We start from the raw sequence: 21,565 nt of genomic DNA on the forward strand, positions 1-21,565 counted from the left end.
AGATATCTGGCCCCTCGGAATCTTATTCAGTGCTTAACAGTGATCGGTAAGCAATGTCTCTGAGCAGAACAGCTGAAGCGATAAAATGATTTACGTGTATTGTGTAAAAGGTAACGTTGCCTCTGTGTCTAAACATTCACTCCAACGATGGAGGCAGCAAGGACCTCTGAATCGTCAGTAAATTTCTATCAGACTACATGGTTCAACAACCCAGAAGACATACGTCTTCATATTTACCAAGGTGAGAAACTTAAACTCTCGATGTTAGCGGTGTTAACGCTGTACTCCGTGTCTACTGGTTGCAGTCTCCTAGTGTTTTTGAACGGGCTCTTTCGGATTTACAGAAATTTCTCTGTGATATATTTTCTAAGACACCCGGTTTATTGAACGGGAGTTATATCATTCTTGTTGTAAATATCGACGAATGGTTAAACGTCTACGCACTTTATATATTGATCTTTGTCCGGAAATGAATGTTATTTGTTGAGTTCTGTACGCCGAAAGTGGCATGTCTCCGATAATAATGGTCTACAGGAGGAGTAAGGGTGGCAAAGCAGTCTCTTGATCGAGATTATATCACGTGATTAATCATGTGAATGTCATTAAGTGTCTCTCTCGCCCTTCGTTATTGTCGCGGGGTTAAGGATGTTGATCCCTAAAGTGGATGGACCTCTGATTGCCTTCTCCGAAAAGAGATGAATGCATCAAATTCACTCGATCTTATAACACTTGCGTCGGATAAGAAATATCGTCAATAAAATACTTTATCCATTGTTTTAAACTCAGGAGCACTTCTCCAAAATGGTTCGCAACCTTATCCCTGGAGTAGTATTTTTTTTAGATGTTAATAGTGGCCCAACTAGTCAAGAACTTCTCCACCTTTCATGGAACCCAGAGATTCATTACAGTGATCATAAAGAGCCCATCACTGCATCCAAACCTGAGACAGTTTAATACAGTCAGACACTCAAATGATGTTTAAGGCCGATTTTAATATTATCCTCAACTTCATGCATGTGTCATCTAAGTAGTTTCTTATTCTCAGATTTTCCAATTTTGTCGTTCTGGTAATTTTTGCTGTAGATTTAACACATTTTGAAACTTATCTGCCATGTTCAATGTTCTCCTCGGAATTCTTTTGAGGCTAGTGAGGAATTCGAGAATTGAATTAGTTCTTAATTTATTCGTGAATGCAATTCTTATTTGTTATTGTCGTTTCATAATATTTTTTATTGTTATTTTGTTGTATTTCACTATCTTCTCTCAACAGGAAAAACATATTGAGGCCTAAATATAATTCTGATCGTTTTGTATGGACATGAAAATTTGTCTCTCAGTCTAATGGAAGAATGTTAACAGGGAGCTGAACGAATATTTGGACCAAAGAGGAAGGAAGGAATGAACAGGATAATTGAGAAAATTGCGTAATTTTAACGTCATAATTTACAATCTTCGCTATATGATAACAGTCATTGAAAATCAATGAGAATGATATTGGTGAAAATGTATCACGTATGGGAGAAATGAAAAATGCATGGAAAATTTTAGTCGGAAAACCTGAAGAGAAAGAAGATACTACTCAGAAGCTCTAGACATAGATAACACTAAAATATTAAAATGGATCTTACGAAAATAAGGTGTGGGGATGTGCAATGGATTATTATGGTTTCGGCTCGAGCCAGTGGCGGGACCATGTGAACATGGTAATGAGTCTTCTATCTGAGTAGGGGAATATCGACTAGTGGAGCAACTATCAGCTTCTAAAAAAATGACTTTATTTTGTGTAGTTAGTTGCAACCCATTAATTCTACAAAGCATTAAGCATTTGCGCTATAGCCAGTACACTTGATAAACTGCTTGAACAGTAAATTCAACCTCAGACGTGTTTCAAGTTTATGTGCGCATTCTGTAGGAGGCGAGTATGCAAGCTCTTGGATTACATGAAGCTTTCCAGTGAAGCTTGTCGCTTCATAGTGCTGTTTCTGCATTTAAGAGCTGGATTATATTTCATTTCGCTTTTCCCACGCTTCACTTTCAAGAGGCGTGTAACATCGGACCGCCGCTGTGTGTCGCTGAACTCAAGACTGTTTACGCGCATTGTTACAACGGAGTATAATCAGAAACACATTTATGTAAACGGAGACTATGTTTCGAATCTCGGCAATCTAACATGGTTAAAAAGAGGAATTATAGCTGTAGTCGTGGAAACAGGTAGTCTACAGCTTAGTAAATTATCTATTTTATAGCAAAGTTTGCTGAGAATGATTACCTGAACTGAATTTTAGCAGCAAAATCATTTTTGAGAAACTAATAGTCGTTCATCTACTAAAGAAATTTCCCGTACATTCTGGTGTCTACGTGCGCATTCTATTCAAAACATTGGTCAATATCCTGAGACTGTTTGAAACCAGCCACACCCTAATTCTTTACGAACTATTTTAGTATTATCATCCTATCTACGTTCAGGTATTTCGAGTCGTCTGATTCCATTAGAATTTCCGATTAAAATGTTGGTATCTCTCTCTATCATGCACGCTACATGTTTGCCAATAATTTCATGCTAATACTGTGTGTTATATGCAGATTTCCTAAGATAATTTAACAAAAATGGTAGCATCACTGGATGAAATTAAAAAGAACTATTTAAATTTTTTTTAGAATATGTAATGAGAAACAATTTATGGAATTAGGGATTAATTACTGAAATACATAAATGACTTTAGTCACTTCTTGATTTATTAAATGAGGTTCAACGTTTCGTAAAGGAAATTCTGTATGAAATTTTTCTATACGTTGGGAATTACAAATATGTTTGTCTTGAATCCTTAACGTGCTATGTACGTATCAAAGTTCGTGGAGCGGAGACATGTATTAGCTGGCATTTTGTATACACCAGTAATTATATTATTACCACTACTACTATTACTAGTACTGGCTACAACTGCTATTTCTCTCAGATTCCGCTTCCGTCAACACACGGTTAAATCATTTATATCAAAGTAAGAATCGCTTCCATTAACTGAAACTTTAACTAAGATTATAAATATCTTAAGAGATCGTCACATCACTGGAATTTAATAATGCCCTCCTAGTGTTGAGATGTTAATGACGTCGCTTTTTTCTGCAGCAGACCCAGCTTAGTGCTGTCCCGCGGCTAACATGTCGGCATCGTGTCATATGTACAAAACACATTTTCCCTTACGGCAATTTTGGGGTTGATGAGGGGCAAAGCAGAGACAGCTGTAAAACCTACGTTCTGCAGGGTTTCTGTAGGTTTTGCCTCCATCAGCGCACCGCACAACAGCAAGTGAAAATTAGCAGACAAGAGCTTCCATTACCATCAAGTCTTCTCATCTATCCCTTTACATTATGGTTTTTATTCAAAGAAACCTTATTCTATTAGTATAATTCCATAGTAGCGTGAGCCTGTAATTTCAACTACACCAACGTTGAGAGATGGTCAGACATCAAATAAACCACTGTTTCTCAAGCAGGGATCCGCGAACCACTGGGAGACCGAAAGTTGAACCTAAAGCGGTCTGCGAGTTGAGTACATTCTGCCTTTTACATTTATGCTATATTACTGCAAGTTTAAGGTTTTTTCATCATATGTTTTACTTACACATTGGTTTTCAAAATCTTATATATATTTATTAGTATTTATTTATTTATTTATGTATTAAAATATATGGAGTAATTTTGGGAATTGGGCCCTCGGTATTAGAAAGGTCGAAAACCCTAAAATAAACCACTTTAAAGAGGACTAGCATTTAAATACAAGGTAACCTATGATACGCAATAAAATGGTAAGGGATATTAACAAGTAACGAAAATCAAGCTCTTATTTAATTATGTTTTGGTTTAAGGTATGACCTCTATACCGAAATTTATAAAGTGACTGAGGTAAGACTCGATATCGTTAGGATAGCAGATTTTCGACCAATATTTGAACCAGTTTGAAGCAATAGTACCACCCACTACACCTAGAAGTTTGGTGTTGCATTTTGAAATAAAATATACGCTTCTTCTGAAAGAGTTGTTTTTCGAGAATATATTCTACATTTATTTTTATCTTAATTTATTGCAGATACAAAATTTTTATGGAAGTAATAGACAGAGCGGATAGACGTATACATTGCGTTGTCATAATTTCTGTTGATGCGATAACAAATCAATAATATACACACATGACAGTTCATATACACATGAATTATTTCCCCTTGTATTTAATCAAATATTCACCTCATGAAAAATATTTTAACGAAATGCATGACGTCTAATTTTATGTCATATACGTTCTTTGGACGCTGGCTAATATTTTAAATTAAAACAACGTTGGATATGAAATCGCAAATAATGCAGGCTTGACTCAGACAAAAACTAACCAAACAAGCTTTAATGTAGCATCACATTTTAATTAATTTTGAGTAGTAATGGAATAAAACATGCACACAGACGGACAGACAGACAAAGTGGCTGATACAAAGAGAACGGGAGGAAATTAAGAAAGAGTCATAGAGTAAATTAAAATGGCGCGGCTAGGGGTTAACTTGGTACAAATTTGTGACTTTATGTCATTGGATGGAGCACGAACATATTTCATACCGTGGTTTATAAAGTGTGAAAACGCAGTCCCGGGTAATAAAGCATGAAAAGAATGATTGAATAAAGGACAAATGAAATAAACTAATTGTTGTTAAACAATTGCACAAGAACAGATGAAGTAGCAGTATTGTATTATGTAATCTAGTTTGGAAAACGCAGAGTTGTTGATTTAATTTATAGCGATTTCGCTGCCCTCATTTGTCTTCAAATTCATTTATTACAGAATGAGATCTGTTGTTGAAAAATGTTTTCAACATTAAGGATACAACCGTCTATAAATTCATAAAAAATTACCATTTTACAGAATTTCCCAAAAAGGTTGTGCACACACATTCATTGAATGAAGGGACATTTTAATAAATTAAACCATTACATACGTCAGCAATGACACTAACTGAACTAGTGAATCTAGTGTAGGGGTTCAAAATGACCACCGTTAGCTTCGTTGTAAAGATGATTAAAGTTTAATACTGTGTATTATAGTGTGTATACATATTTTGTGACATTCTGTATTTAAGTGCGCTTTAGACTACTGAATAATATTTATAATAAATATAAATGAGAGATTTGGTGTTCTCATGGCAGTGAAGATGGTGATATTGGTGTTCTGGGTCGTAACGCCGTGTGGACGTGTCGGAAGGTAACATTTCGGAGGAACATACTTCTTCCGTCTTCAGTGTTGAAACCCTGAAGACCTACATCGACACTTAATTTAATTTTACTTTTAATCCATTGAAGCCCAGTGATTCTGTCTCTGAAGAGCGATTATTTTCTAAAAATTTAACAAATTGATATTTGGAATGAAGTGTTTTCTTTGCAGTAGAGCTGAATTCAAAAATATTATTTAGACGATCTTAGGTTCAAAGGGTTAATATGGTTTAAAACAAGAAGTGTTTATGTTGTTTTAAATGTAGGGTTTTAATTCTGAATTGAATTTTTGAATTGTTAGTTTGTATATTCCTAAATTGTGGACGAAAAAACGTTTTACAAATATGCGTGTAGTCCACTTCATACACGTAAGCATAATTTAATTGATTTAATTAAATCCGAGCCAAACTTCAGAGCATTTAGGTATTTTATAGCTGTCAAATTGTTTGCAAACGTAGTAATTATGTTTTCTACATAGCTTCATCTGCAGTAGAAGGTTCAAACTGCTTCAGAAGTTACGTTTCTGTTGCAGATGAAATTACTGTTGCTTCTGGAATATTCTAGACCAGAATTTCAGTCCTTCCTATATAACATGATCTGACGCAAAGTCAGAGAAACTGGTTCAGAAGTCAGAATATGTTTTGAAGTCTAATGAACAGAGTAATGTTGCTATACTAAAGAAGTGTTAGCGCATTTGTTAACCAAGTTATAGTCTTGCTTATTTGTCAAGAATATTAAGTTGCTTTACTCTGACTCAGAAGCATTAATGATGTATGTCAGCTCATGGATGAACCACAGGATTGCCAACTACATAGTTACATAAGTAATGTAATTATGTATTTCTTAGGGTAGCGAAAATAAACCCATGTGTTCTGGACTGATATTACAGTGATTCTGATTGGTGGTTGGTTGCTTGTTTCGTTGCTTCATTATTTTATTAAGGATGACGGACTGCACTGTAAACAGTCGAATATAGACGATCTGCATAGAACGAAGACAGTGCAAATACTCAGTATTTACATTACCCAATATTAAAATAACAAAAGTATTTGATTAATAATAAAAATAAAAATTATGTGTGTCCTGGAAAAGTTATCTAACCTATCATAACCTATCAACCGAACAACGAAAATAAATTATTCCAATTCTAAATAGTGATTTTAACTTTTACAATGAACTACGCGTTTTCAACTAAAAAAAATTATCTAATCACATAAATTTCCTCTAAAATTGCCTTTCTATGGGCCTACATATTTTCAGTAATATAAATTACTTAATATTAATACAATAAATTAAACTGTCTTCTTATTTTCCACTTTCCCATTAGAAGACTAGATTAATTAGGCTCATTTATATGTAAATATATGTGAAAGTTTTAGAGTTGTTTAGAAGAACTTAATATATATTTTTATCGAAATTATTTCTGTTTTACTATGTATTTAAATTTAACACATTCCGTGCTACAATCGAGGTATCTTGTTATACAAATACCTGCCTATTAATCTCTAAACAACTTATCAATCTGATATTATATGTGAAAATTAACTCGTTTGTCATATGTTGACAATACAGTGTAGGAAAACAATGTTAATTATGAGTAGAGATTGTACATTACAATGGGATACTGGGAACGACCCGTTCTTCGAGTGCCTGTGCACTGCGGGTCTCAACTTTTCGTTGGCGTCATCTATGGACAAGACAAGACATTACAATGAAGATACTGAAATATAGTATGACCTTCAATTAAAACCTCAGAAGGGTCAAGACAGTGGGGATAATTGGCGGCTATGCCACTAGGTCTAGGAAGAGCAGCAGCAGACACTAATCGCGCAAGTAGTAAAGGAACAGCAGCCGGCACAGACGTCAAATAACCTCACTGTACGTTGACAACCCGGCGAGTTTTACTTCTTTTGAAATTTGATAGCTTATGTCCCTGTATTAATATGTCGATCCTTTCTCTTGCAGGAGTATCAATTGATGTGACGATGGCTCCACGTTTCTTGTCGCACGGCCAGACGTTTCGGGCAGTGATAGGCGACACCCTCGTACTGCCGTGTGAAGTGGACGACTTAGGTGAGTGGTGATTTTTTTATTTGTTTTATTTTTTGCATATTTTGTGATACGTCATCGAGGAGGGTAATACTCTCACCTCAAAAGTTCAAGCGTCAATCACGTTGGTATTAAAGGGAAATCAGACAGTATGAGTTCGGCGTAGCCTAATATTGTATAACGTCGATATCAAATTTAATGAAAATCCATTCAGCCGTTCTCGTGGTATATGCGTATGGATGAACGCACAAATGGGTTTCAATAGGTGCTCCGCGGAGATGCGAAAACTTCCAAAAATAACAAGTTTTAAGGAAACATTTTTATATCACAGCAAACATTTACAAAATGTTTATCAAAACTTAAAAGAAAGCTTTAGTTTGTAAATTTAGACCATCTGTGAAGCATAGAAAAGTTCCTAGAATGTCAGACCGCTAAAGAAACTGCTGAAGGAAACCATGGGGCCACTTTGCTCCACAGTCGGAGTAGCGCAAAGAATTTCTGAAAATATAAACTCTTATGTAAATTATTCTAAGAATGTGCTAGGAATATTATAAGATGAAAATCATTAAACGTTTTTAACACGCCGGTAAATTTTACTTGGAAAAAGTCTGTTCGCACTTCAAAATAAGATAAGCGACTTCAGATTCAATCAGCCAGTTTGTATTAGAAATGCGACGGAAGCATGGATTTACAGAACACAAGTTGGTGTGGACATTACACGGGCAAATCGGTTCAAATCCACACTCGACGTATGTAAGTTATGTTACCTATCACTCTCTGTCGACAGTAATGTCTATTATTTATCGTACAAGTTAACAAGAAAAAAGTATGCCAGTCTTACAGCATTTCACAAATTCCTTAAATCTGCCCAGAAACCTGCATATGTTAGTAATAGTAGTTTATTTAATTCTGTCACTGAAGTTGTAACCTGCCAATCTCTGTCAGAATCCCGCTAGAGATCGCTCGAATGATTGTATGGTGACGTGTAGACAGGTTCAAATTTCAAGTTCTTTATGCCAATCCAGTAGAGCGTTGTACATGTTTTAGGTAGTCTGTACGCTGTGCGATGACTCTGTGGTTTCCGTTGACGCACAAACACCAGCATTCACTTTACTCATTATGATTTAATGTGACCGACGGGAAAAGCCTTCATTTAGAGCTGGGTAGTGTAATGGCAGGACTACAGTGACGTAGGCCTACACGGGAGGTTAACCCATCCGAAACAGATCTTGACTATGGTCGATATCGAGTGAAACTTTTCGTGGTCTTCTTGGGTCTGTGTTACTAAAAAGCCTGCTACAGAATTTTTATGTAGTGACTTTGAGTCCTCTGATTCCACTTTATACAGAGTGGCGAGTAATTAATCATGTGCGGGAAAGCGCGGGAATATTTTAGGTGCTTTTAATGTTGTCTTGTATGCAATTCTTGCACCATCTGAGTCATGTACTGAAAGAAAATGTAACCTCTACGTTAAGATTCGCTGCTGTCGTTCGGGGGATAAAATTTCCGTAAATTATTTCTACGTCAATGAAATTCAGCAGTAAAACTCAACAAATGCTTCACGCTGCGAGGCCGTATAGCGGTTCATAATAATTTCCAGAGTCTCTACTTTATTTCTGAAAAATAAATAGTAATTAATTGAAAAAAATTGTGTTACTTTAAGTGGGATTGGATAATTATACTAGCAACAAATCGCGTCGGTAAAATATAGGTTACGTTGGCTTGCGAACACGATGTTGACGAACAAACGTGTGTATGTATCACGAAGGACGGGTTCCGTACGTCTTTGCTTTAGTCTGAAGTAGCGTTCTTGCTGTGATGATGCTTATGGGGAGGCATAAAAACTCATTTGTAAGCAATCTACAGGTTATATAGTCCCTTAAAGAAACCTGTTGCCCCACTCCTATTCCATTAGAACTTGGCAAGAGGAACTTAACTTTACGGTTCCCGTGCAAAGTTTTAAGTGACTCTACGCTGAATAAAAAGTTACCGACGCTAACACAAATTTTGTGCGCAGGTGGTGTTGTTTTAAGTGAAAAACAAACAGGGCAGAATCATGCATATATTTTGTCTGAATTTATATGCAGTAAGACATGTGAGAGCAACTAAGAAGAGCCACTGATCGAATGTAAGCCTAACAACGAGATTTATCAAATTTATTCTGTTTTTAGGAAGCATAGATTTAATTACCGTCTCGCTGGTACTAACGGACTTAAGTAACTACTTAATAGAGTGACTTTCTAACCAACTAAATAATTAACTGACCAACTTTGTGCCTAATTAAAGATTATCGACAGTTTATTCAGGGGAGTAATGGAATAAGTAAATAATTTGTTTGAAATGTTTAAGGTCTAGAAACCTTCTATTTTGTTCTTACAAACCTTTATAACCCTACGCCATAACAGGTATAAACTCAGGACCAGGTGTGTTTTGTGTAATTGTGCGTGTGTACGTACTTAAGAACTCTGGAATGTGTTTATATTTTATCCACAAAGTGGACAACGTCAAAACAGAATTCTCAAATTATCTAGCTAAGTAAGAACTAAGATTAACTGAATTAACTGATATCATCATCATTATCGTCATTTCTCTGCTGTCCTCAGCTTGTGATGTAGGTATACATAATAATTATCATTAAGATGCAACTATCATGTAAATATCAATTTAGTGAAGGTCCTTTTGTGTTTTCGATATATGTTCTGATCCACGCAGCTGTGCAACTATTGATTTATGTCTGTAACGATTGAACATCAAGGCTATTGAGGCATGTCACATTGCAGAGGACGTACTTTCAAGACAGTGTTCAGTGAATTAGAGTAGGTTTGAATGTTTCCACTCGTGTTGACATCAAGACAATATAAGTAGAAGAATTTTGTGGGTAAGTTAAAATGTTGCAAAGAAGGAATACGAAATGTAACCTGTGCTATGATGTAGACCGTCAAATTTTTTACTCAGAATGTGGTTTAATGGAGCAAATAACCAGAACTGTCTACTGAAAATTGCGAATATTTTATTGGTAACGAAGGAGGAAGAAATTCAAATTATTCAAATTTTTATACATAACTTGTCAATAAGTTACCGCTCAGAGATAAATTCCGAAGACGATGTGATTTGGAATGAAGATCATTGAGCAGAATATGCCCAAGAATATGCAAGGGGAGAGTTGTACAACCGTATTAAATGATTTTTTGTTGTCGGGGGGATTTTGCTTGTATTATATTGTTCGATTATTATTCACCTAATGAGGCTTTTATTTCCATGGGGAAACATCCTGTTAATTATACAAGAACATAACGTAAGCAGATTGCATACAGTGCTCTCTAGATAGGGGTTTATGTACTACACATTTAATAACAATGACAGAAATGCGGTCCTATGAAATTGCATGCATTTATATAGGAGAATTAGTTGAAATTTTAACGGGATTGCAAGGAAAAGACGTCATGTTCACAGTTTTGCATTCAACTAGGTTAATTAAAAATAGGTTTTTACAAAAGCAGGCTCGAAGGTAGTTGTGTATTTTAATAATAAATTATAATCCACTGCTCGAGGTTTGATGGGACAGGTTGAGGGGGACAGATGTGTTTGTATTTTTAAAAAATCTCTGTAAATTATTAACGTTAAATATTGCAGAAAACTCCAAATTTCGTGGACTGGTGAGAATAATTCTGTGGTTACAGAAATAAAGACATCGGTAAATGAATGAAAGATTCAAGGGAGTGAGATAGATCAAACAAGAACGAAGACGAAGGAAGAAAAAGTGGAAAGAAAGAAATTAAGGGAAGTAACGCAAGGACTTTCGTAGAAAGTGCCCAAATGTTTCTTATGAAATTTATTTGGTCTTACTGAGATAACAATGCTAGTGATAATGTCACAAATAAGTACATAAGTTCAGTTTCTTTTTTTTTTTTAGATCATGGCAAGCTATTATTCCAAATTTGTTAATATCTTTTTTGGACATCAGACTGGGCTTTGTCACCTTAAATATCGCATGTGTGTGTTCGGTTCTACATACATGCACACGATAATGAAGCTTATTTTCTAGAAAAACTCGTTTGGAATTGACTGGAGGCACACGCTAGTTGAGTTTGGTCATCTACATCTCAGGGTATTCGTGGATACATGCACTCAAGCAGCTTTAGGCCCATATATTTCCTGTCGTAATACGTAAACATCAGGTGTTGATTTGGGGTATCTCATTGGCTTCAGATTAGAGAGCTCTTTTTACTTTTCTACTGGATTGATCTGTGTGGAAATATAAAAGTGATTGACATTCGACGATAATATTAACTTGCCGTTTTATTTTGAAATTATAAACTGGATGCAGTGGGATAAGTTATAAATTTACAAAACGATTGTAGAAAATGTACAGACCGGTGGTAATTTATTTGAACGTTTTCAGAAAATCAATTGTCTCCTTCTCTTGTCAGGATGTTTTATGGTTAAATGGGTAGACGTAAATAGACTTGGAGCAAGTTATTCAGCGTTCGGTGTCAAGATAAAGACAACTTTTCTCTACTTAAAACACGTAAAGAGGGAGTACTGAATGAGTGACGCAAATTAAATTACTGAACCAATCTTTGTGTAGTGAATGCTCCTAGTGGTCTGTGTAATAGTGGCCTAAGCGTAACGTCGATCAGTTTCTACTAGACACAACGTCTCAGACGGTAATTGCCTTCACATTCGTCTAAGTAAGAACCTGAAATATCGTGAGTAACATTTGTTATATTTATTATACAGATTTTTTTCTGTTCTGTGGCCACCTGATTACGATGTCAAATTTACAAATACCTCAGTTGCATTGAAATCCATTTCACTTACTTTTTAACATTTTTAATTTCATCTCCTGCCACGATGGATTTATTTATCGAACAAACAACAGTGAGTCTCACTTAAGAAACTAACATCTCAGCTATTATAAATTCCCTGTATTTTATAGTCACCTAATGTGCATTACCGTGTTTACCAGAACCAGCTACTGGGACAGACAGATCTGATCGTTAAAATGCAAGTAATGGCTGAATATAAGTATATATAAATGTACTTTCAGCTCCAGGGAAGAAATAACAGGCATTTCAAGTGTAATCTGTGTTATTCTTTACTTTTACGACAATTTAAATCACGTTTTGTGACAATTGCGAGAAACAGGTGCAAATTCACCGGATAAGATAGGTTCGAGGTATTACGAGGTGCGATCGGAAAGTTTCAAGACTGCGCGTATATATATATATATATATATATATATATATATATATATATATATATATATAAAAACCGTACACTTATCTCAGGTATTAAATTCATCCATCACCCTCGAAGTAGTTCCCCTGGGAGTGAACACAACGATCCCAGCGCCGCTACCAAGCCTGGAAGCATCCCTGGAAATCTTTCTTTGTCAGCCTGTCAAGCACCATCTGCGATTCTGCCTGAATCTCTTCTATCGTCTCAAATCTCCTTCCCTTTAGCTGAATTTTCATCTTTGGGAAGAGGAAGAAGTTACACGGCGAATAAGGAGGGTGCGGGGTGACGGCCATGGTGTTTGAGGCCAAAAACTGCCGAACTTTGAGGGCGGTGTGCGCTGGCGCGTTGTCATGATGCAGCAGCCAGTTGTGGTTGCTCCACTTTGACGGCCGCTTCCGTCCTCTAGAATCAGCTGACAGGTCGTTGATGGTACGACGTCGATCTTCGTGAATGGCCTGCCGAATCTTCGTAACATTTTCTGGCGTTGTGCTCGAAGATGGTCGTCCAGAACGCTCGTCTTCATCGACAGAGGTTCGGCCATTTTTAAAACGTGAATGCCACACAAACGTTTGTGCACGACCCATTGCGGACTCCCCAAATGCTTGTTTTAGCATTTCATAGGTTTCCGTAGCCCTTTTGGCGAGTCTTTGGCAAGAGATTCAGGCAGAATCGCAGATGGTGCTTGACAGGCTGACAAAGAAAGATTTCCAGGGATGCTTCCAGGCTTGGCAGCGGCGCTGGGATCGTTGTGTTCACTCCCAGGGGAACTACTTCGACGGTGATGGATGAATCTAATACCTGAGATAAGTGTACGGGTTTTTATAGGCGCAGTCTGTAAACCTTCCGATCGCACCTCGTATTTGATTGGAAAATGATAGTAAGTTACACCACTTTTGCATGGTACCGATACTTTCTGTAAAGTGTGACGTAGGAAGAGTGGTCTAGTTTGAATATCGGCCTAATCAAAACTACGAGAGAACTGTTGATATTGCCACACCCGCCCCATTGTGTCAGGGAAACCAGGCGGACATTAGTGTTACTAGTTCCACATAAAGACCAATTTACCTTGCAAATCCCTCATTCCCTATTTTCTGCTTTACACTGAATCTCATTCACGGACTAGCCTCCCTTGAGAATTTCGTATTTTTTCCTTCTTCCGTCCTCTTCTGTCTTTTTTTTTTGCCATTGCATGTATATTCTGGTACGATGTTAATTTAACTAGAAGGCTGGTTCTTTTAAAGAAGGATTTTAGAATAGATTTTGACTTTCTGGATTCTTTTGTGAGGGTATAATGAAAATAGTAGTGGGTAGAAAGAGGTTTCCGTGATGTGCTTGACCTCTCAGAATTTGGCTGTGGTTGTATATCTCAGTAGGTATACAAGAAACAGTTGACTGTAAGACAATATCTCGTAGTTCTAGCTTTCTATTCTTGGAGGAATTTGTACAAAATTTTTGGTAAGGACAGTTTAAAAGTGAAAGCAACTTTATTTTAACTTAAAATCCATGGCGGGAATATTATGGTAGCCCATTTATTTCTAATTGGTATTCGTTTTCTTTTGAATAACGATAGTAATGTGATAAATGTAACCTGGTGGGTGCATTTGCAAAACACACCGAAGAACTACACTCTGGGATTTGATTTCAATGGTCAGGGGGTGCGAAAATTAATGAAATGTATGGTATAATGACAGCTCTGTATTTTTTTCGGGTTGGAGGGATTCATACGCACGTAAGTCACACGACCAAAATGTAGATGTGACATCTGTCTTTATATTTTATAACAGACTTCGTCTTTATCTCTTCGGGAATGAAGAGTGTTGATACTTGTTCGTAAACTATACTTGAGTTGCATTTGTGCTATGGAACTCAGATGATCTTTGTAGCGGAACTGACGAACTTTTAGCTTGACACACGCACATAATAGGGTTTTGTTTGGATTCTGTCATTGAGTTTTGATATCGTTTAGTTACAGGTGAGGTTATCAACGTTCTGTGGACACTGTCCTTATTTTCGTCCTGAAGACAGATACAACAAGACTCTCCAAAATTGTGAGGATACGACCGCACTCTGACTTTTTTTTTCAAAGTTTGCAAGGTTAACATTTCAGGTTGTAAGCAGTAGAGGCCCCTTTATGTATCGGACCGTATGTATTTTGTATTTCTACTACTGGGCCGACAAATATAAAAAGTCAACTCCCCGAGTGCAGAAAGGGTATCTTAGATCAAAAGTGAACCGTATTGAAAGATTGGACAGCGAAACAGTGAGTTAGTGAGACGTAGAGTACAGAGACAGCGAGATGGTAGGCTAGTATGTATGAAGAGCGCCAGGTTTCGGGACCGTAGTGGCTGGCTGAGGAGCCAGCGACCTGTCCAGTGGGGTGCTGAGAGCCGAGGGCTGTATGTGTGGAAAACTCCAAGGTTGGGGACCTCAACGGCTCGTCGGACAGCACGCGTGAATAGTGTGTGTGTTGCGTACTGGTAGTAGAAGAACTGGCCAATTTACCTGTGTGTGGAGATTCTGTAAGTTGATTTCTTCTAAACAAATCACAATTGACATAGAGCCCAAATAGTGGTAGTCGTTGTCGTCGAAGTCATAATATGTAAAATTTCATGTTTTCACGACGGTGAATCTGAAGATTGCTGTCTCCATCATCAGGGCATCATCGCCCTGATGATGGAGGTAGCAAGGACCTCTGAAAAGTCGGTATACTTCTACCAGACTACACGGTGCAACAACCGAGAAGACAGCAATCGTCATTAAATACATGTTATAAGTGTTTTTTTGGAGTCCAAAATAGAATTTTCATCGATTAAAATTTCTCATTTTCTTACATTTTGCTGTTGCGGTGAAGTCTGTACACCGTGTGGTCATAAGAAATTGTAGTTAATAAAGGGCCTTCGGCCGTGGTATAACCGACACTGGTTTAGAGGAATAACAACGAAGGGAATCAGGCTGTGTACTAAAAATTACCACAGAACTAAGAAATTATGTTAAGATTTTACGTTTCTTTTTAAGCATGTTAAATATATTCCGTACTTCTATTTATGTCATTGTATTCTGGTCCGTTTGTCACTCCAAACATCAGCCTTCACTTTGTAAACAATTCTGAATCCAGTCGTAACACAAGCCATTAAAAACGTTGCCTGCGTCACATAAAATCACTGAGATCAGAATTTTGAAAGAGTTAAAATTCAAAGAACCCTTTCGTACGAATATTTTTAACAATAACCAGTAACATTAAAATATCTGATTACTCAGTTGTTTTACAACATGTGTAATTTAATAGCTTCCTTTGTTTAAATATCTTCACCCAGATTACATTTAGTTTAAAATATACTTGTAGATCCATTTTATGAATTATGTTAACTCACTCACCGAAGTGATTGGTCTGTCCGAAAATTTATCGTTCAAAATTTCTGCTTTATCATTTGAAAAACCGATTCTTAATTTGTGATCTTCTCCCCACAAATCTGGCTCACCAGGAGAAGAATAATCTACTAACATTTTACGTACATTTTGCTGATGTGAGAATAGTGTTTATCGTGAATAGGTGAGAGTATCCAAGGATTCGTTCGATCATAATTTATACTGTCTACTGTCCTATTTTATGGTAGGATATGACGAATGCAGAATACATTATCTATTACGTCAAAATATACACTGATTCGTCCAATAATGTTTAGTAGTTTACATGGAGTTGACCTTCCGAGAATTTTTACGTTGATAAATGCCAAGTTTCAGAATTGTCGGTTAAATTTATTGTTTTCCACTGCGTAGCTACTTTAATACAATCCTTCCATTTTTAAACAATAAATAAATGAACAAGTCAATATAATATTGTATACATTTGATTCGCGCTGCGGCCATGACCGGTTCTGGGAGCCGAACAGTATCAACACAGTCAACATCAGGTGTAAAGCCGCTTGAGCGTGATGCTACTAGTCGTCTGAAATAGTTCCAAGGTTAAGGATGTATGAATCTTTACTTTCATAGTACATCTAAACGTTTATTTGAGTGTTTATTACTGACGAGAACGTTAACATTTCAAATGCCATTTTATACTATTTCTTGTTCTGTAAGCATGGCCTCTGAACAATAAAATCTCGGGCAATCAGCCGCGTTAACTGGTTACCTTAGTAAACTGACGTTTCGGGAACAAACTCTGTCCCCATCTTCAGGCTTCTGATGTGACTGAATCCTCGGTTTTCTACGGTAACCAGTTAACGCGGCTGATTGCCCGAGAAGATTTTATTGATTGTACTCGCCGCGAAAGTCTAAAATCCTATGGCTTCTGAACTGTTCTTTAATTATAATACTCGGTAGTTTAATCGAAGTGTAATAAAATTGCGTGCCTTGATGTTACCTATTGAAAATACAGATTCTTATCAGAATTATCAAGTAGTTGTATGTGTTGTAAATGCTTGAAATAATAGCTTACAAAGTAAGACTTTTATGAGTCAGCATGTCAGTAAAATTAATTTTCCCATCACAGAAATGGGCGTGTCTGTTCGCACATCTGAGGTCTCTTTGTTTCCATTGCATCGAACAGAAAGGTTTCTGGTGGTGGTTTGTTTAATCACAGTTTGCTGTTATAATGGAGGGGCATGGCCATTTGATCACATCTACGCCCGGCATGAAGAATAGACGCAAATAAACATAACAGTGTAGTGTATTTAAAAGGTTTATAAATCTGATTTTCCTAGTACTTACTAATAGAGTTCCAAATTGACTCATATGCATTAATTGCTCACTATTCTCGTATTATTACGTTGCTAGCAGTGACATGTTTGCCACAAAAGATAGATAATGGTGGAAATGTTGGAATATGCAAAATAATGTTTATCTTTCTTCATATATGCTACCGAAATGGAATCCATTTGTTTTCCAAGTGAGTAATTATTATCGATTATAATTATGTTTTACGAGAAGAGACGTACTTCGTTCAAAATACTGAAGACAGTGAAGTTGAATATGTTTTAGATTAGTTACGTGGCTTGTATGTAACACATTTAATATATACAGAGTTTTGGTACGGAATTATATTAAAATTTGAAAATGTTGTCTGTATTTAAAATGGAAACAGCAACATTTTCTTGTCTATGAATTCAGTTACTGTGAATTTTGGTTTCAAAATCGCTTGTACTTTTTTGTAGGAAAATTAAATTTCTGCAACCTCACCCACACGCTCTTTTGATTGTTTCTGCTAACAATTTACAAACTTATAGGCGATTTTCAGAATTATTGCATTATGGAACTGAAAGAGGATGAGTTGATTTATAGCTGTTTCGATTACTAGTTAACCACGCACGTATTAATAAGTATGGTTTTCCACAGAGAATCAAATGTCTCTATTGAAAGAGGTTTAATAAATTATGTGTGAACGTTGTCTGTTTTGGAGAAGACATTCCTGTTATGATGTTCGAATCTAATGACAGGTTTTGGTAATGTTTGGAAGAGGCATCATGTTTTATTAATGGGAATGCCTCTGTGGGTATGAGCATTACCTTTACACACCGATCAACATAAAGCAACAAATAAGAGATAAACCATAGTAGCAAGGGAATACCGATTGTCAGATACTCAATAAGCAGTTTTATATGTTTATGGTTACCAATTTGAAACACAGTTTATTTTTTGTTACACGCAAGTACAACAATTGTAGATCCAACAAAACCCCAGAAGCATAAGAGCACGGGCGTGTTTGTGAAGTTTCACTTTAAATTAATTCGTGGTTCTTATTCTTTTATTTTCCGTCAGTTAAAATAAGTCATCACAAGACTCGTGCATATTCTAAAGGCTCATAGAGCCGAAAAAAGTGTCGAAGTAAAGTTCCAGATATCTGAACAGTACGTTATTCCAAACTTTTAAATGAAATATTTAAATGCTGAAAATTTTACGAAAGACGGTAATGTCCAGCGTGCCATCTACTTAAGAAACTACGCTCTGAAAACATCTGTAATACCCAGCCCTCTGCCCCGAACGGCTTGGATTACGATGCCCGTACGGTTTCCAGCAAGCAGTTGGCATTGGGCACAATTATACGAGATGGCTTCTTGTTTCAACTTCCCATGTAAATTCTCGCTAACATTTAGAAGGAAGCAGAGTCCTAAACAAACAGTTCATTCGTTCATTACACGTTCCAAATGAATGTTTCATATTTTATTTCATTTTTATACAACACACAGAAAGAACCTAACCTAAAAGCGTCCATAATAAATATTTGTAAAATTTTCTTTTCGTAATCTAAATACTGACATTTATACATGCGATCTCTGTACAATAATTCATTTCTAAAAATTATCAAACATTTTCATTAGACGGCCTGAAAATTAAAAGTTGGCATGATATCCCTTTATTGACATTGAGGAGTTTCCATTGCTAAAATTACGTATGAATATTTTAAGGTAAATAGACTAAATCTACAGATTAGTTACAATATGAAGAGAAAAGTTAAAATCGCTTTTCATTTAAATGCAGCTGAAAATTTAGATGGTTTTGATGGTATGTTTATCCCTTCAGTTGCCTAGTACCGAAACAGTATTTTCCATGTTTTCTTAAAGACGTACGTGACCATAAATGATTAACTTTCTTCATTGAAGGCCTTCCTTTGTTATGTTTCTTTTTTATTTTCGTAATGTAGATAATTTTCATTGTGTGTTCGTCGGAGACTTATTTCTGGAAATGGAGTTCACCGCTTGAAGGTGAGGTTGATTTTGACGTTAAGAAACCTTTATGTTGCCTTACGCTGCTCCTTGAATTTCAGGAGATCTGTGAACCAGAAGTTAAGGTGGCCCGTCGCGGACATTGATTAGTTACTTAGGTCTAATGGAAATTGATTACGGTGTGATTGACTTATCGGATACACTGTCGCCATACAAACTACCGAAATCTGTATAATAAAAGGGAAATATACTATTTAAATATTGGATATAAATCGTTTATCTGCTCGTTTTATTCTGATAAATTATTGTAATAGAAATCGCATTTTGTTCTTACAGTGAAATAATTAAAAATGTTCACGTACTTACCTAAATGAAAGAATACTGACAACAGATTTTCTCCTTTCCATTAATAGAACGAATAAATATACGAGATATCCAATAATATAAAGGTATAATTTTAGAACACGTAAAATATATAATGCATTTTTGTAAGATAAGATCTGACTGCATAAAGGCATAAACGTTGCTGTAAAATTTCGACAAGTGTAAATAAGTTTAGTTTGGAAGCTTATAAGATTAATGTCTTCTGGTGTGTTACGCCATGTAGTCTCGTTGAAATTGACTGACGTTTCAGAGAAGCGTACTGTCCCATAATTAGGGAATGGGTTGTTGATGTTGGTGGCAGTAAGGACTCCTGAAACGTCGTTAAATTTGCAGACAAAGGCAACACATCTTAAAATACAGTTACCTTACACGCCACTGTGAGAATGTGACATCTAACTAGGTTTATGTCAAGTTAGGTCAGGTTAGTTTAAGGTATATAATACTGAAACCATATTCTTAAAGTTGCTGGCGCTCTAAGCCAGTCTTCACTGTAACATCATATTGTTTGTCTTCGCTTTAGCAGTAATAAATGATTCTGTTGTTCGCGAACAAAGTTGTCATATGCACGGCTTTTCATTGTATTCCATAGTAATACTTAAGACCAGAGTCATAATTAAATTAAGGATAGGAAATCTAACTAAGAAGACAGTACGAAGAGAAACACAACAGGCTATTCGAACTTTGTGGCTTAATAATAGAGCTGTGATATAAGTGACGTGGCGAGTTAGCCCTTTGTTTACTAGTGCCATGGAAGCAGTAGCAGTTCGTGGCCTTCTTTAACCGTATACAATATTAATATTGTCACATATATAGTATACCTGCCTGGGAAATCGATAGACATGTTTAATCCACTGGCGTTTCTGACAAAAGAAAGTTGTTAACTGGGAATAATGTGATGGGATAGAGGAAAATGTAAGGGATTAAGGGGGAAAGTTGGTTTATTACCAGGTCTAATTACTGTTTATATGTCTACTGCAACCTGATTGCTCTTTGTAAAGGGTATATTGGAATTACCTAATTTAAGTTACCATGGATGTAGACTCCTATAATATGAATCAGTGAATCAGTTTGATTGTTTGCGTATTTTTTTAACCTACAAAATTTATTACGTGATTATTTTAGTGTAATATATTTTTATGGGAATCGAATTTCTACGACTTTGTTTATAGAACGCCAGTGACTGTCGAAGGTTTATGCTGACGGTATATGCAAAATTATTATAAAATTTCCCAGGCACTTGGCACACTGTAATTATTTATATATTATTAAAGTGACATGTGATGCTGCCAAACCGGATCAAACCTGCGTGTAGTAGCTTTATTAAATATAACATACTCGGATGTTCAAGATAGGATTCAGTGGTAGGGTTTTATGAACACTGTAATTAACGGTTAAGGCCTTGGCCCGCTGAAGTATTTTTATATTCTCATTTGATCTGTGTACTTGGATTCTAAGAAATGAATGTTATAAGACTGTAAAAGCTTTCTCGGCGACTAAATTTTAATAAAGTACTTTAGTTTGGAGCGAAGTCCAACGTTTCGGAGATTCACTGTTATCGTCATTATCAGGGAATGAAGTTGATGCTATTATCAAAATAATTAAGTTTGATTAATTCTTACCACCGTATTCGCTTCAAACTTTTTGAAAAATATCTTGCTGTAAGTTCTTACACCATGCGACCATTTCTGGGATATCTGTTTATATACAGAGCACGTGAGTTTTGTGTTGATGTCAGACTTTTCTTGTAGCCTCTAACCGTCCAGAATCATCCAGTGACCATAAGTTCCTTCTGCTTCTTAAGAGAGTTGCAGTGGTTCTAGTAACAACCCGTTCTAATCACCTTTACCAGAGTGTTGAATTAAATGTTCGACTATGATCTTTTTATTTATTTCAATTTTCTTAAGGATGCTTCTAGTAGTTCAGAACTATATAACGCAGAATGGTAGAATAATTAATGAATAAAGAAGCAGAAATAA

At 36.1% G+C, this 21,565-nt stretch overlaps 1 protein-coding gene across 2 annotated transcripts in view; it reads left to right on the top strand.

Moving 5' to 3' along the window:
- LOC110832657 (lachesin) overlaps positions 1-21,565 on the top strand; it is a 509,136-nt gene that overhangs the window by 287,773 nt on the left and 199,798 nt on the right. Inside the window, exon 2 of one of the 2 annotated variants that reach the window (XM_087353324.1) lies at positions 7,219-7,326. In XM_087353324.1, coding sequence (XP_087209450.1) covers positions 7,219-7,326 — 108 coding nt within the window. Of the gene's footprint in view, positions 1-7,218; positions 7,327-14,913; positions 15,063-21,565 lie in introns of those variants that run through there. The other variant, XM_022069833.2, reaches the window with a different exon arrangement.

This window comes from Zootermopsis nevadensis, unplaced genomic scaffold, assembly GCF_977971745.1.
Source record: "Zootermopsis nevadensis isolate Lab colony 2312 unplaced genomic scaffold, Znev_1.0 Znev_ptg000022l, whole genome shotgun sequence".
Lineage (NCBI taxonomy): Eukaryota > Metazoa > Arthropoda > Insecta > Blattodea > Termopsidae > Zootermopsis > Zootermopsis nevadensis.